Genomic DNA, 17,159 nt, shown 5'->3' with positions numbered 1-17,159 from the left:
TAATAAATAGGCCTATTGAATTGAGAAATGCATTTTAAGAATAGATCATGTAAGATCTGCTATTTATATAAGTAAATATAACCTAATTACCATCATAATTTTTTGTTGTAATTTTTTTTAGCAAAGATATATAAAATATAAAAAGGGTTTTCCCGCTAGCTTAATCAAAACAAGAATTCCAACAATTGTACTGCTTGGCTTCTGCAAAGCAAAACTCATCCCTTATTTATTACAACCTAAGATAGTAAAATGAGATAAATAGATAAAGCCTATGTGCTTAATTATGGCCTTGTGGGGATTATTTTAAGGAACAAAATCACAATTTTTTTTACCTTTATTTTTCTTTGAACATTCCTTATTTGATTCAATCCAAAATTTAATAATAGAGAAGTATAACTGATCCACCGTCAACCCCAAAAACATGGCATGATCTTTTCTGGACCAATATCTTCTTGAAGTTGAAAGTTACAAAACTTACCTTAAATTTACCTTTATTTTTTATAGCCAGTTGATAAAATTAAATTTTTTTTAAATTTATCCGTAGATTATTCGGTACTTACCTTTGTTTCAGTTCACCTCAGTCAGTTGTTACTACCGTTTAAAAATAAAAATAAATAATTCTTGCAGTCTATAAATACTAATCTTTAAGATACCATTTGATGCTTAGAACTCCACAAGAATCAACACATATTGTATGGGAATCATGAAGCAGCGTTGCCGAAGCGTCGACAACAAACGAGGTGGCATGATCACCATGCCCTTCATCTTTGGTAAGATTATTACCCGAAATTCTTGATAAGTTTGATCTTTTTTTAGTTTAAAAATGCGAAATGGCATGTTTTCGATCAAAATCCTGGTTTATGTTGTTTTTTGGTGTGTATGAGCAGCAAATGAAATAGGTGAGAAATTGGCAGTGGTTGGATTTACTACAAACATGATTAGCTACTTGACAAGCCAATTACATTTGCCGATCACGAAGGCGGCGAATACGGTCACCAACTTTGGCGGAACCGCCGCCATGACGCCGCTGCTCGGGGCTTTCACAGCCGACGCATTCGCTGGAAGGTTTTGGACCATTACAATTGCTTCAATCATATACCAAATAGTTAAGTATCGTTCATTTCTTTAAATCTAGGCGATCTTCCATATCTTTTTCCCAAGTCTATTTAGGCAATTAGTTTCTTTTTTCAAAAAAATTTCATAGAGATGTTAATAATTCATATGTATTTTAATATAATTTATTAATGACATTCTTGTCTCGGGATATGTTATGTTGGATCCCTTTTTGGGATTTGGGATTTGGAACGAATCTTGATAATTTTAGACATCATCAAGAATAAGGTTGGGATTTGTACAATGTCGGACCAAGAAATCTCATCCACGACCAGTGATTTCATATTTTTTAGAGAAACATATTACTTATTTTAAAAATTATACACAAAATTTAGATATCTAAAAATTCCATTTCGTCAATTTTCTTTGAAGCAGGGGATGACTCTTTTGACAATATCTACAATCGTACCAAATTTAAGGCCTCCACCATGCAAAAAGGGGGAATCCTGCAAGGAGGCCGATTCCAACCAACTTGCCATCCTATACATCTCATTATTGCTAACCGCGATAGGCTCCGGTGGGATCCGGCCGTGCGTGATCTCGTTCGGCGCGGACCAATTCGACGAAAACGACCCGAAACAAAAGAAAGTGACATGGAAGTTCTTCAATTGGTACTATTTTTTCATGGGAACATCAATCTTGGTGTCAAACACAGTGATAGTTTATGTTCAAGATAATGTTGGATGGGGTTGGGGACTCGGTATTCCTAGTATTGCTATGGCGTTTTCGATCATAACGTTTGTAATCGGGTACCCTTTGTATCGGAACTTGGATCCGGCCGGCAGCCCGTTCACGCGGCTGGTGCAAGTGGTGGTCGCGGCGTACCGGAAGAGGAAGGTGGCCAGGGTTTCTGATGATAGCTTGCTGTATGAAAATGAGGAGATTGATGCTGGGATTTCTCTTGGTGGGAAACTTGTTCATACTCAAAGCATGAAGTAAGTCTCTTTCTATAATATTACATTGCATTATTTTAAAAAAAAATTTTTTTGCGATAAATAACTCATTAAACACCAAAAGGAGTCAAAGTCACAATTCACAAGACTTAAAAATAAAGGATAATACACTAAATTATGTACCATAATTATTATTTTATGTTATTCCTTTGTTTATATTTTCTCAGAAAATATTTGATATGACACAAATAGACTACTTTTATATCTTAAAAAGAAGTAGTTATATGTAATTGGTAATAGAAATTGGTGTAATAACAAGTGGAATCACATAACTTGGAGCTAATTAAATAGTTGAGCATACACATCAAACTTGGGTATGTGATGCCGTTTGAAATGATAAGAAATTGCATATGATTTCTACACTAACTTGTGTTAAATAGGTGCAATTTTACTTTGGGAAAATCATATTCTTGCTTCCGTGTGTTTGTTTATTTTAGATTTAGATTTTGGTTATTTTGTCAAGAGAATGTATCTTAAAGATAATATGGAGTCAACCAAACTCATTATTACAATAAAATTAATAATTTTAACATAAAAAATAATATTTGTTCATAGTGAATCAAATAGAATATTCATCTCAAAAATTGATTCGCATGACGTTGAACAAGAGTTTTTTCTACCAAATAATTTTTTTTGGCAATTCTGGTTATTTTTCCTACATTGTGATGATGTAATATGTTGATCAATGTTTCCAATAAAAATACTAAAATTGTTAAAAATTGAAAAACTTATTTGAGATATAACATCAAAAATCACAAAATGAAAAATATATAAAACGAGAAATTCATATTTCCTTTATTTTATGCCGTTCTTGGATTCGGGGCATGATAATAATTTAGATATTTATCCAATCCAATAATGTCAAGGATTTGTCAATTTCTCTAGCTAAAGTGACAAAACATGTCTAGCGAGTCTCTCTTTCAGAGCCGAATGCGGACAAAATATGACTGAACCTCGTGAGGATTGACTAGAACAACTCAACAATAGAGTACTCCTAAATTATTGAAGCAATCTAGTTCATGTGTATAAATTATCTGTCAAATTTATAATTATATTTTTTGGGATGAAATACGTACATATAGCCTGTTTTATACTCAGAAATGACTAAAAATTGTATTAGAAAAATAAAGGTAAAACTTAGGACTATGATGTTTGTATAAAGAAACATTTTGTTAAGTTCAAATTATAAGTGCTTAGATGTTTATGTGCTTCTTATCTATATGATTTAATTATCTAGTTTGTATCACACATGGGTAGGGCTAGTGTGTTTTAAACAGAAACTTCTGATTTATGAACTTTTAGGAAAATTAATTAAAACTTGACGTAATTGAGATTTTCTTCATTGACTAGTCAAATTTCAATCTTAGTTCGATAGTTGTACTTGTTTTACAATTTTACGGCAAATGTTATGTTACACTGGATGTGATGATAGCCTTTGGATTAGCGTGAAATTCTTATAAATTTGCAATTTTAGTACGGAAAGTTAACTATTTTGAAGTTAAGTTATATAATTTGTCAAAACCTTATTTTCATCCTATAATTTGAATTTTTTTGTTTGAATAATACTTATTTATCACTAATGCTCTCCTACACGACTAATGTATCTAGGATAAATTTTATGTTACAAATATTAAAATCTATCTATGCAAAAATAAGAACAATTAGACCAATTTACAAGACTAATTTTGAAATTTTCAGAAAATTTATTTATTGATTAAAATATCTTATGGGGTTGATTTTGTACATTTTCTAATTTTTTGAACTATCATAAACATAACTAGAGTATTATTTATGAGAACTACCAAGTTAGTTTATAATCACATTTAGCTAGTTGGCTTTCTGTTATTTTCCAACCTAAACAAATCTCCAATCTCATCCCGTCCCATACCCATTTCGGAGAATTTTATTTTTCCCCGTAGTCGAACCTATACTCGATAAATGGCCCCGAACTCACCTCCTTTCGAGGTGGCATCTGCAGGTGAAATCGCCATCCCTAATTTGCATTAATTATGTCATTTGAAAGTATGTTTAGTTTGGTTTTTATGACATGAATGGTGGTATGTTTTCGAATAGAATAATTGTTCATAGGAGGTAATATTAGTTTATTTTTTCAGAAATGTTTTTTTTTATTATATCATTCTTTTTCATAAAAAAATATATTTACCCAACCCAGAGAAAATCTTGAAAAAAATGATTTCTTCAATGAAATAATTCACAAATCTTCAAATTTTTTGTTTACCATCAATTTGAATACAAACTTTAAGATTGGTCATACAAGATGCCCTTACCGATTATTCATCATGTATTTGGCGAAATTTTGGTTTTGGTATTTTGAAGCAGTGTTTTCAAGAGTTACTCATGGTCCCTGCAGATTCTTGGACAAGGGCAGCATCGTAACACAAGAAGACGACCCCAAAGCCCCCAACCCCTGGAAACTCAGCACTGTCCATCGAGTCGAAGAACTCAAAACCGTAATCCGAATGACACCTATTTGGGCCGCCGGAATCCTCCTCATCACCGCCGCCGCCCAGCAGAACACGTTCGCCCTCCAACAGGCCAAATCCATGAACCGCCACCTCACCAAAAACTTCCAAATCCCGGCCGCTTCTATGTCCGTCTTCACTCAGTTAACCATGCTCCTAACCATAGTATTCTATGATCGAATCTTCGTCCCCGTAGCCCGCAGGTTCACTGGCCTGGAACGCGGCATCTCTTATCTAACCCGCATGGGAATAGGCTTCAGTGCCTCGCTACTCGCGACGTTCACCGCCGGATTCATCGAAATCCGTCGCAAAAACGCCGCCTCGGCGAATGGGTTGATCGACAAGCCTCATGAGATGATTCCGATATCGGTTTTCTGGCTGATGCCACAGTACTGTCTGCATGGAGTAGCGGAGGCTTTTAGTTCAATCGGGCACCTCGAGTTCTTCTACGACCAGGCGCCGGAGAGCATGCGGAGCACTTCCATGGCTCTGTTCTGGCTTTCGATATCGGCGGGGAGTTATACGAGTACCCTTTTGGTTACTATTGTACACAAGTACAGTGCGGGGAAGAATGGGTCGAATTGGTTGCCGGATGACAATTTGAATAGAGGGAAACTCGAGTATTTCTACTGGTTAGTGGCGTTTCTGCAGTTCTTGAACTTGATTTATTACGTTTTTTGCACTAAAATTTATACGTACAAGCCAATTCGGGCTCGTGTAATAGAAGAAACTCGGCTGCAAGAAGATATGATAGAGCTAACAAGCCATGTTTAAGGCAAAGGGAAAATGAACTTTTCTGGAATGTATTTGTATCTATATTCATAAAAATATATGGCAAGGGTTTTTGTACGGAAAAACCGATAATTTTTCTTCGAAGTATTTGTATATATGTGATTGTGGAAAAGGGAGTGAGCATCAGTCGTATGGGCTGTATATTTTGTTTGACAAATTAGTTTTTTTCGTTTTTCTAAATAATGCCAATGAAAATGAGTTTATTTTCATGAATAACAGAAGATGGGAATCCAACATAAAGTTAAAAACGATATTTAAAGTCTTTTGATAAGAGACATAATTGCATAAAACTATTTATAATTATAAATTTGGGACTTCTGTGTTCTTAGAATCAGAATTTAGAAATTTTAGCATTTGATATTAAATTTATTATTTATAAACAAGATTTTCATCATCAATGTTTGTGAGAGAATTGAAAATATGCAGCTGCCAATCAATCCATTAATCAGCCCAAAATTTTGTAAGTAATGGCATCCTTAATGCTAGCCTTGATACTGTTTCCATTTTAGCCAGGGTCGATCCTAACAATATTTGGATATGAGTTTAACTTTTAAAAAGAGGTCTCTGAATCATAATGTGTGTTCATATTTTTTTTAGTTCCATAGACGTTAAAGATAATATAAAAACCTAAATGAATTAAAATATCAAACATGTCCAAAATAATCACTAAAAAACAACCCGTCTAATAGTTTTAGAGCTAAAAATATTAATCAAGTTTGTATAATCAAGTTTTTCAGTAATTTCTTTCTCAATCGCTAACATAGCCAATCCATTCAATCTTTCTTGTGACATGGTTGATCGGAGAAAAGTTTTGATGAGCTTTAACTTTGAGAAACTTCGCTCTGCACTTGACCGGGACAGTCAACAAGATTTTATAAGCAATATGAGCATCTGGGAAATACTCATCCATTTTCTTCAAGTAATTCACTACATCAATGGCCAATTTTGCTTCTCTTAGTAATGAGCACCTCAAGAATGTCAACTCTGAAAATAGATCATCCCCATTAATATCAGAACAACCCTTATGAGTCAGAATTTTCAAGATTTTTGCAAGACCTCAACAAAGTTTCATCGTCTGCACGTTGTAACCTCTCTAGCTTGAACAAAAAACCAAATGTTTCTTCATATTTTTGAAAATTTTCAAATCGAGCTTTTTTGAAACCTATTTGCTTGTCTTCATATTTCTCAATCAACAACTCGATTTTTGTGAAGGGGGATCAAACATATTTCGAGATCGAGCCGTCGTTCGGGGTTGAGGCCTCGGAGCTGTATCCAAAGGTTGAATATAAAACAGTGGAAGAGTATCTTAATCAGTTTGTGTGATGTCTGATGTTCCTATGGTATTGTTGTGTGTGCGCGCTTATTTATCTGTTTCTACAAATCAATTTCAATCCCGAATGTGATCGAGTACAATTAAAACACATTACAAATTTGTATCAAGTGCTTGCTAATTGCTATATTTATATAAGTTAGTTAATAACCAATAATATAACAGATGTAGCCAAATCAACCAAAAATAAAATTAAAAAATTGCTTCATGTTCCGATAAACTAGTAGTTTTTTAAGCGAGTTAAGATCATTTTATCAATCGTTTCAAAAAAAGCTATTAGTTTTTTAAGCGAGTTAAGATCATTTTATCAATCGTTTCAAAAAAAGATACTTGCTCATAAATATGTTTAAATTTTAATTTACTTATATTTTTTTATATAACAATAATTAATTATTGGTATTGACAAAGGCTAAAATCCCAAAATAACCCTTTATTTTTTGGGCTATCTAGTATTATACATAATAAATTTTTTTAAAAATTTTTGGGCCCCAAAAAAGAGATAGGCCTGAGTTATTGGACTCATTTGACTCTTAATAAGCACGTCCTGATTTTAGCTCCCTCTCCCACCCATATACATATACATATACATATATATGCCTCTCAATTTCTAAATGTAGACACATCATCAACGACACTTCTTACCATATTTTTTTCGAGCAAGAACCTTGTTCAACAACATTTTTTTTTGAGCAACTTTCTTTCCAAAGACGAGAGCAAAATTATGTCCGAATCCAAGAAAATTTCGGCCCTAGTTTGAAGAAGTTTCCGTTCAACTTTCACCTACTATCATTGTGTGGCAGAGGTTCATCTACTCTCACTATGTAGCAGAGAAACAACATGAAGAAACCAAGGAGAAGATAGAAGCTTCCTAGGCCATGGTTTCTAAAATAGACAGCAAATGCCAACAAATTTTAGAGAAGGCCCAGACACTCCAATCTCAGATTCAGCAGATCATGCTGGTTGAAGCTCAACAGCGTCAAGAATCTGAGGCAACCATTCAAGAACTACATAATTCTATACAGACCTTCATTGTTCAAAATGTGACACTGCATGATTTCATAAATCAACTGCAGGAGGATGAAGATCATGAAAAGGATCTTGAGAAAGAAATCGAAGAGGATCGTGTGGAAGACGAAGTCGTAAGAGAAGAAAATGTCTTAGAAGAATAGATTAGACTGTTGGGGAATTACACCCCCGAAACGATGCCGACCACGATGATAATAGTACCCAAAAACTTGCGGAATAAAATAACCAACAAGAACACAAAGATTTACGTGGTTCACCCAATATAGGCTACGTCCACGGAGCACTGCAACTTTTATAACCGGAAGAAATATTACAACAAGTGTATACACCAATACACTCAATATTTCTCACACTCCCAACCCGAGTATACCGAGAAAATAATTTCTCTAACTCACACAAGAGAATTCCCGCACTCAAGAAAAAAATACACTCTTTTTTTCTATGCACTCTCTATTTATCAAAGCTAAAAAACTTTTGATTTTGGGATACAATAACTGAAGGAATTGAGCTCTATTTATAACTAATTCCCTCGTTCAGTTTTAATAAAAATTCGATGTGGGATGAGTTTATATTATTATTTAATTTAATGTGGGCCCCACCCCATAATAATTCACCTAACAATTCTCCCACTTGAAGACTTGATTTCAATCATGTCTTCACACCATCATTGCAGCAGCTCATATATCTCCATTTATACCTGCAGTCCAACTGAAGTTGAACACAACTTCAGTTTGTCCATGGTTACCGTCTTCGTGAGCATATCGGCTGGATTTTTACTTCCAGGAATCTTCTCCAGCGTCAAGACTCCATCTTCCAGCACTGATCTGATGAAATGGTACCTAACCTGTATATGCTTTGTCCTAGCATGATAAACAGGATTTTTTGCTAAATGAATAGCACTCTGACTGTCACAGTATAATGTGCTATCTTCAAGCTTCTGACCCAATTCCTCCAGAAATGATTTCAACCATATCATCTCCTTGCTAGCTTCTGTAACTGCAACATACTCAGCCTCAGTAGTCGAAAGCGCAACAATCTTTTGCAGCTTAGACACCCAGCTTACAACTGTACCACCTAATGTGAACACATATCCAGTAGTACTTTTCCTGCCATCCAGGTCACCACCCATATCGGCATCGACAAAACCCTGTAAGCCAAATTTTGATCTCCTGAAGCATAAAGAACAACTAGCAGTACCTTTCAAATACCTGAGAATCCACTTAACTGCTTCCCAGTGTTGCTTTCCTGGATTACTCATAAACCTGCTCACAACTCCCACTGCATGTGCTATGTCTGGTCTTGTGCACACCATTGCATACATGAGGCTTCCGACAGCAGAAGCATAAGGAACCTTATTCATATAAGCCTGCTCCTGCTCCGTCGATGGTGATTGTGCTTTGGTTAGTTTGAAATGACTAGCCAAAGGAGTACTCACAGATTTAGCTTCATCCATATTAAATCTGCTAACCACCTTTTTCACGTACTCTTCTTGAGATAACTTCAAGAATCCATTCACCCGGTCTCTGAAGATCCTCATTCCAAGGATTTGCTTTGCAGCACCCAAATCCTTCATGGCAAATTCCTTTGATAAATCTTTCTTGAGTTTATCAATTTCTTCCAGATAAGCTCCAGCTATCAGCATATCATCTACATATAGCAGTAGTATGATATAAGAACCGTCAAACTTTTTCACATAACAGCAGTGATCAGCTTGACACCTTAGGAATCCATTTTCACTCATGAATCCATCAAACTTCTTGTACCACTGTCTTGGAGCTTGTTTGAGACCGTACAAGCTCTTCTGAAGTTTGCACACCATTCTCTCTTTTCCCCGTACTTCAAAGCCCTGTGGCTGCTTCATATAAATTTCTTCATCTAGGTCACCGTGAAGAAACGCAGTCTTTACATCCAACTGCTCCAAATGTAAGTCTTCCTTCGCCACTAGTCCAAGTACAGTCCTGATAGTGGTTAATTTAACCACCGGAGAGAAAATCTCGGTGTAATCAATTCCTTCCCGTTGTTGGAAGCCTTTTACAACAAGTCTTGCCTTGTACCGCTTGCTACCATCATGCTCTTCTTTTAACCGGTACACCCACTTGTTATGTAACGCCTTTTTGCCTTGCGGAAGTTCTGTCAACTCCCACGTCTGATTGGATGACAGTGAATCCATCTCATCTTCCATGGCCAACTCCCACTTGGTTGAATCATCATTTTGCATTGCCTCTTCATAAGTCTCCGGTTCACCTTTGTCTGTCAGCAAAATATAGTGAAGTGCAGGGGAGTATCTATCAGGTGGTCTAATGGTTCTCAAAGATCTCCTGAGTTCAATCACCGGAGTTTGTGGGTCATCATCTTGTGCAGTTTCTTCTTCATCTTCCTGGTTACTGGTTTTCGATTCATTCACAGGAATGTTTGTCAATGGCACTTCATCAGTCTTCTCGACTTCAGGACATTCATCTCCAGCTCCAATGTCTGACTTGTCCTTGTACAGAAGTTTCTCATTAAAGATTACATCCCTGCTCCGAATGATCTTCCGATTTTGGTCATCCCAGAAACGATAACCAAACTCATTATCTCCATAACCAATAAAGAAGCACTTCTTTGATTTCGGATCAAGTTTTGTTCTGCTTGCTGAATCAATATGAACATAGGATAGACATCCAAACACTTTCAAGAAAGAAAGGTTTACTTCTTTGCCGCTCCAAACCTCTTCGGGTATTTTGTAGTCCAGTGGTACCGAAGGTCCTCTGTTGATCAGATATGCTGCAGTGTTAACAGCATCAGCCCAGAATGATTTTGGCAATCCAGAATGCAATCTCATGCTCCTTGCGCGTTCATTCAAGGTCCTGTTCATCCTTTCAGCTACACCATTCTGTTGAGGTGTACCAGGAATGGTTTTCTCCATCTTGATCCCGTTCTGTGCACAATATTTCTTGAACTCATCATCTTCATATTCTCCACCATTGTCAGACCGTAAGCACTTCACCTTCAAGTTGGTCTCATTTTCCACCATGGCTTTCCACCTTTTAAAGGTCTCGTAAACATCAGATTTATTTTTCAGAAAATAAACCCAAACTTTTCTACTCGAATCGTCAATGAATGTGACATAGTATCTCGAGCCTCCAAGGGATGTCACAGGAGATGGTCCCCATACATCAGTATGAACCAGCTCCAACTTTGCTGCTTTCGGTTCTCTACCGCCTTTTGAAAAGCTCACCTTCTTCTGCTTTCCAAAGATACAGCTTTCACATAGTTGGTGTTCAACAGTCTTTAATTCTGGTAGCTTTCCTTTTGACACCAACATCTTCATTCCCTTCTCACTCATGTGTCCAAGTCTATAATGCCATAGACTTGAATTGGCTCCAGCATCCACAGCTGCTAATGTGTCTCTGCAACTGGAAGTCATATACAATGTTCCAGTTTTCTTTCCTCGAGCAACAATCATGGCTCCTTTGTTCACTTTCCAGGAACCATCACCGAAGGTCACATTGTGGCCTTCATCATCGAGCTGTCCCACCGAGATCAGATTGCGTGTCAAATTTGGTACATGTCTGACTTTGTTGATTTTCCAGACAGATCCATTTGACATCTTCATCCGTACATCACCCATACCAACAATTTCCAAGGGTTTTCCATCAGCCAGGAAAACTTTTCCGTAATCGCCAGCGATGTAATTATCAAATACATCGCGATCACCAGTGGTATGAAACGAAGCTCCCGAGTCCATAACCCAAGAATCAACAGGGCTTTCCATGGATAATAGCAGAGCATCATGTACTTCATCAGTGACAGCATTGGCATTATTTTTCATTGATCTGCAGTTCTTTTTCAGGTGACCAGTCTCACCACAGCTCCAGCACTTCATATTCTTTTCAGAGATGTTTTTGTCTTTTCCATTTCTTGACTTGGATCTACCGCGCCATCGGTTGGAACTCCTTTCACCACTCCTGCCTCTTCCTCTGTTATCAAGATTTAGAGCAGATCTCGATGATGTTGCTTCACCCGAGTCTTTCCTGCGAACTTCTTCAGCTAGGATTTGATCTCTAACATCATTGAGTTGTAGTTTTCCTTTTCCAACAGAGTTGCTAACCGCTGCCCGCATCGGTTCCCAAGTTTCTGGTAAAGACGCTAGAAGAATAAGTGCACGAATCTCATCATCAAATTTGATGTCCACCGATGTCAGCTGGGAGACAATCGTGTTGAATTCATTTATGTGTTTTGCCACCGAAGCACCTTCTCCCATCTTCAAGTTGAATAACTTTTTCATGAGATGTACTTTGTTGTTTGCTGATGGCTTCTCGTACATGTCTGACAGAATGGTCATCATCTCCTCCGTGGTTTTGGCCTCCGCCACGTTATGCGCCACGTTCTTTGTTAGGGTCAATCGTATGACACCTAAAACCTGTCGGTCAAGGAGCTCCCCATCATCATCCTCCATCTTTTCCGGTTTCTTTCCTGATAGAGGTTGATGGAGCTTCTTACTGTACAGATAATCTCTTATTTGTAACCGCCAGAACGAAAAATCTGTTCCATCGAACTTGTTGATTCCTGGTCCCGATCCATCATCTCCGGCCATCACTTCTCTAGCCTTAGCAAAAAATCTAAAAATCTTTTCTGATGTGGAAGATCAGACAAAGCTGCAACCACAGAGCATACTCAGAATTCTTAAGAATTTTCACAACAAGGCTCTGATACCAGTTGTTGGGGAATTACACCCCCGAAACGATGCCGACCACGATGATAATAGTACCCAAAAACTTGCGGAATAAAATAACCAACAAGAACACAAAGATTTACGTGGTTCACCCAATATAGGCTACGTCCACGGAGCACTGCAACTTTTATAACCGGAAGAAATATTACAACAAGTGTATACACCAATACACTCAATATTTCTCACACTCCCAACCCGAGTATACCGAGAAAATAATTTCACTAACTCACACAAGAGAATTCCCGCACTCAAGAAAAAAATACACTCTTTTTTTCTATGCACTCTCTATTTATCAAAGCTAAAAAACTTTTGATTTTGGATATAATAAATGAAGGAATTGAGCTCTATTTATAACTAATTCCCTTGTTCAGTTTTAATAAAAATTCGATGTGGTATGAGTTTATATTATTATTTAATTTAATGTGGGCCCCACCCCATAATAATTCACCTAACATAGACTTGTAACATCGTACTATTGTAATAAGGATCTGTAATCTTGTTTTTATAGCCATCAAACTTTCATTTGTATTCTTTCATTTTGATATTTTTAAATCAACAGAAAGCTTATTTGATCAATTCGTTGATTGATTTTATTTGAGCCACTATCGATTCATATATCCCTATCAATTATTCAAATATTTTAGAAACTATATACTTTGGGTGCGTTTGGTTGGAGTGATTAGGTGGGTTTATGATTTTTAAACCCACCTAATCCAATGTTTGGTACGATTTTTATTTAACCAACTCAATCCCTCATATGAATGATTAGGTTGTATTAGGTGTGATTAAATAATACATCCTTCCCCCCTATGATTATTTATCCTTCCTCTATCCCTACCCTATTTCCAATTTTACCCTTTCTCTTTCACCAACGCCGGACCACCTCCGCCGCGGGACCGCCGTCGAGCCACCGTCGGACCACCACCGTACTGCCGCCCGACCGCCGACCGCCTCCCTCCGTCGGCCGTCGGACCACCTCCCGCCGCCTACCGCCACGGGAACGCCTCCCGTCGCCGGCCACCATCGCCGTCGGCCCACCACCGTTGCCGGGCCGCCGCCGACCTCTGCCGGCCGTCGAACCACCTCCCGGCGCTGACCAGCCTCCGACCGCCTACCGCCGCCGTCCGTCAGACCACCTCCATTGCCGGGCCGTCGCCGGAGTAAAGAAGAAAAAATAAAGAAAAAGGCAATTTTGTCATTTCATCATAAAATTCAAAATTATCACATACTTAAAAATCATACCAAACATAATACTATTTTACATCATATATTACATTTCTATCACAATCATTTTTTTTTTATCATTTACATACTAATCATTAGTTTATTTTATCCTCCTACCTAACACAGCCTTATAGTACATGGTCGAAATATCAAATAAAGTGAATGGAAATTTTATCATAAATGTCAGGGCACATACCAAAAGTTATATAAGAAGAAATTCCGAATTAAAATCTCACTCCAGTAGCTTACTTAATAGCTTGTTTTCTTATTCCAATTGCTTCAATAATCCCTCAGCTCAAATAATATTTTTTGTGATGTTACGAGCATCAGTAAGGCTATTAGATATTTGACTACCCTAATATTCAAACTTTTGGTTAAAATTGAGTTTATACTATATAATTTTTTACAAGAAAAATCATAATAATTCGAAATCATCTAAAAAAATATGAAAATTTTACAATATGTATATCATACTAAGTTCTATATTTTTTTTAGAAAAGTTTTCAAGATTCCAAACCCATTTTGCTCATATTCTGTATTTTTATGATGGTCTTCAAAGGGTTTTTGTGGCCCCAAAAAGGTGGTTTCCATTAATGTTTCTGTTCACCAGTCGGACTTTGGTGTACTAGACATCATGGTGAGAAACTTTTATTTTATATTTATGTTCAAAAAGAGGGTGCATTATATTATAATGTAAGCATCAAAATAGTTCCAAAACATTTAAAAAAACAGGCGATAAAACTTTTGTTTTAAAAAATAATTCATAATAAATCTTATATAAACTGAAAAACTCATAAATGTGGACTCATAGCCTAAATTCAGTGTAAAAACCTTTGGCCACAATTAGATTTTAAAAATGACACAACGCATGATATAGAGGCGCCACCTTGCCAGCGTGTGGCCGTGCTCCGGCTGCCACGCGTAACCGAAAATTTTCCAATAGATTACTCTCGTTGTGTTCTACAAATTTTGTGTTGAATGTTTTTCAAAATTTTCAGCCGATTTTGCCCATATTGTACTTTTCCGACATGGTTTTCAGCGGTAATAAGTTTTCGGAAATTACGAATTCCGGCGAATTATTGGGTGATTGGCCAACACTTCTATAATCTAGGTAACATTTGAACAACTTTTATTCTCTATAAAAGATAAAAAAAACAATGCATGAAGCTGTAAAATAAAATCATGTACATTCAACCTTTAGTTGGTAGTTTTCCGGGTAGAGTGCTCCTGTCCTAGCTCGGTTTTTCGAATTTTCTTATTGATTTTGGTTAACGATATAGATACACATCCAGTACATATGGATTGATGGGTAGGAAAGAAGTTGTATGTATTTTTTTTTTCAGATTTTTTAAAAAATAGTTTGGATATTTGGTTGAATTTCTTCCCTAACTCATTCCCTTTCACTCAATGTTTACTCTACCACTTTACTTTTTAGGTACTAAATACACGGAATTATCATTGTTTATGATGTTTTGGTGTGTTTAAATAGGCAAATTTGCATAGAATAAAGTTACAAAATGTTGACAGGTGTTTTATTAGTTTTTGACACATAGTTAATTTTAATTTGATTTAATTATCTAATTGCTAATTTTCCATTGGTTATCTACTACCAATAGAGAATTTCCTAGATTTATGCTTTATATATTTATTTCTTGTTATTTTTTATTTATTTATTTGTTATTTGTTTATTATTTATAATCATTTTAATTATTAGATATATTTAGAATCATGGATGAATTTTCTATACACACGCATTCATATACATACACATACAAATATGTTGATTTCTTACCTCCGAGTTAGGGATGTTACAATATCCCTTGCTTTAAAGAATCTGGTCCCCAAATTGGTTCTTTCTAAATAGCGCGAGGTACAACTATCTTATTTCTTCTTCCTTATTCAAGTAGCCTATTCAATGTGGAGATTACGCCATAATACTTTTACAAGATGAATTTTTTTGTTACGAATCTATTTTTTCTTCTGATCTAGTATCTCTATTGGTCGTTCTATGTAAAACATATCCTCTTCCAACTGAACTTGTTTAGCGTCAATTATTTTATCTTTGTCAACGTGACACTTTTGAAGTTTTGATACTTGAAAGACTTCATGTATTCTTGCAATATTTTCGGATAGTAACAACCTATATGCCACAGGCCTTATTCGGCCAATGATCTGAAAAACTCCAACAAATCATGGCTGTAATTTGCCTCGTCTTCCTGTCCGTATAATCCATTTTCTTGGTGATATTTTTAGAAGTACTTGATCACCAATTTCAAATTCCAAATCCTTCCATCTTCTATCTGCATAACTCTTCTGCCAACTTTGAGCAGTTTGGGTCCTTTGTTTGATGGTTTGTACATTATCAATGGCTTTTGTATGACTTCATGTGGTATTAACTCTTTCTCACCGTTGTTGGTTTGTACCTTATCTGTGTCCCAATTCAAGGGAGATCAACATCTTTGTCCATATAAAGCTTCAAATGGGGCCATCTGGATTGTGGTTTGATAATTGATGTAGTTGGAAAATTCCACAAGAGGTAAATGTTGTTCCTAATTTTTTCCTGTACACATGCTCGCAACATTTCTTCCACAATTTGAATTGTTCGTTCAGATTGACCGTGGGTTTCTTGATGTGCGGTTGTGCTGAAACTAAGTTTGGTCCTCGGACAGTCTTGTAATTTTTTCCATAGTCTTGAAGTAAACTTTGGATCCCGATATGAAGTTATGGTGATAGGAATGCCATGTAGCCAGATGATTCTTTTTGAAAGATTTTTGCTAGTTTTTCAACGTCATACTTCTGGCTAGTAGGTATGATGTGAGTTGTTTTGGTGAGACGATCCACAACTACCCATTTACTATCATGACCTTCTTCAAGTGTTGGAAGTCTCATTACAAAATCTATTGTGATATGATCACATTTCCACTCAAGAAACGACAAAGGTTGTAAAAGCACAAACGGTCTTCGATATTCTGCTTTTATCATTTGACATGAAAGACATTGTTGAAATCATCAACATCCCATTTCATTATTTTCCACCAAAAATGACCCTTCAAGTTCTTATACATCTTGGGCCCTCCTGGATGGTTGGTAAATCGTAATATGTGGGCTTCTTCTAGGCTCTCTTTTTTCATATAATCAGGTATACTAGCACGATTCCAATACATTAATAAATTAACAAAATTAGTGGTGATGTTGAGTTTATGCTCTCCTGAATCTCTTAACTTTTACTACAAGAAAAATCAACTTCAACAACACACCTACGACAACGGTTTTTACTAAAACCGTTGTCGTATGCTTTTTGACAACGGTTTTAGTGAAAACTTTTGTCGTAGGTGTGTTTTTTAGACAAAAGACAACGGTTTTTATTAAAAACCGTTGTCTTTTAGGTGTCAAAGACAACGGTTTTTAGGGTCAATGATAACGGTTTTGTAAAACCGTTGTCTTTTGAGCGTTTTTTAGGGTCAAAGACAACGGTTTATAGAAACGTTGTCTATTAGCGTGTTTTTTTTTTACAATTGACAACG

At 36.3% G+C, this 17,159-nt stretch overlaps 1 protein-coding gene across 1 annotated transcript; it reads left to right on the top strand.

Moving 5' to 3' along the window:
- Positions 1-611: 611 nt before the first annotated feature.
- On the top strand, positions 612-5,498 carry LOC140964447 (protein NRT1/ PTR FAMILY 3.1-like). The gene is made up of 4 exons (XM_073424252.1): positions 612-770; positions 888-1,105; positions 1,489-2,048; positions 4,438-5,498. Exons 1-4 carry the CDS (start codon positions 695-697, stop codon positions 5,321-5,323), a joined length of 1,740 nt encoding a protein of 579 aa, XP_073280353.1. The 5' UTR covers positions 612-694; the 3' UTR covers positions 5,324-5,498.
- Positions 5,499-17,159: the final 11,661 nt, after the last annotated feature.

The sequence above is a fragment of the Primulina huaijiensis genome, chromosome 18 (genome assembly GCF_012295235.1).
Source record: "Primulina huaijiensis isolate GDHJ02 chromosome 18, ASM1229523v2, whole genome shotgun sequence".
Lineage (NCBI taxonomy): Eukaryota > Viridiplantae > Streptophyta > Magnoliopsida > Lamiales > Gesneriaceae > Primulina > Primulina huaijiensis.
The sequence above is the reverse complement of the archived record's forward strand: the minus strand, read 5'-3'. Positions and strand labels throughout refer to the sequence as shown.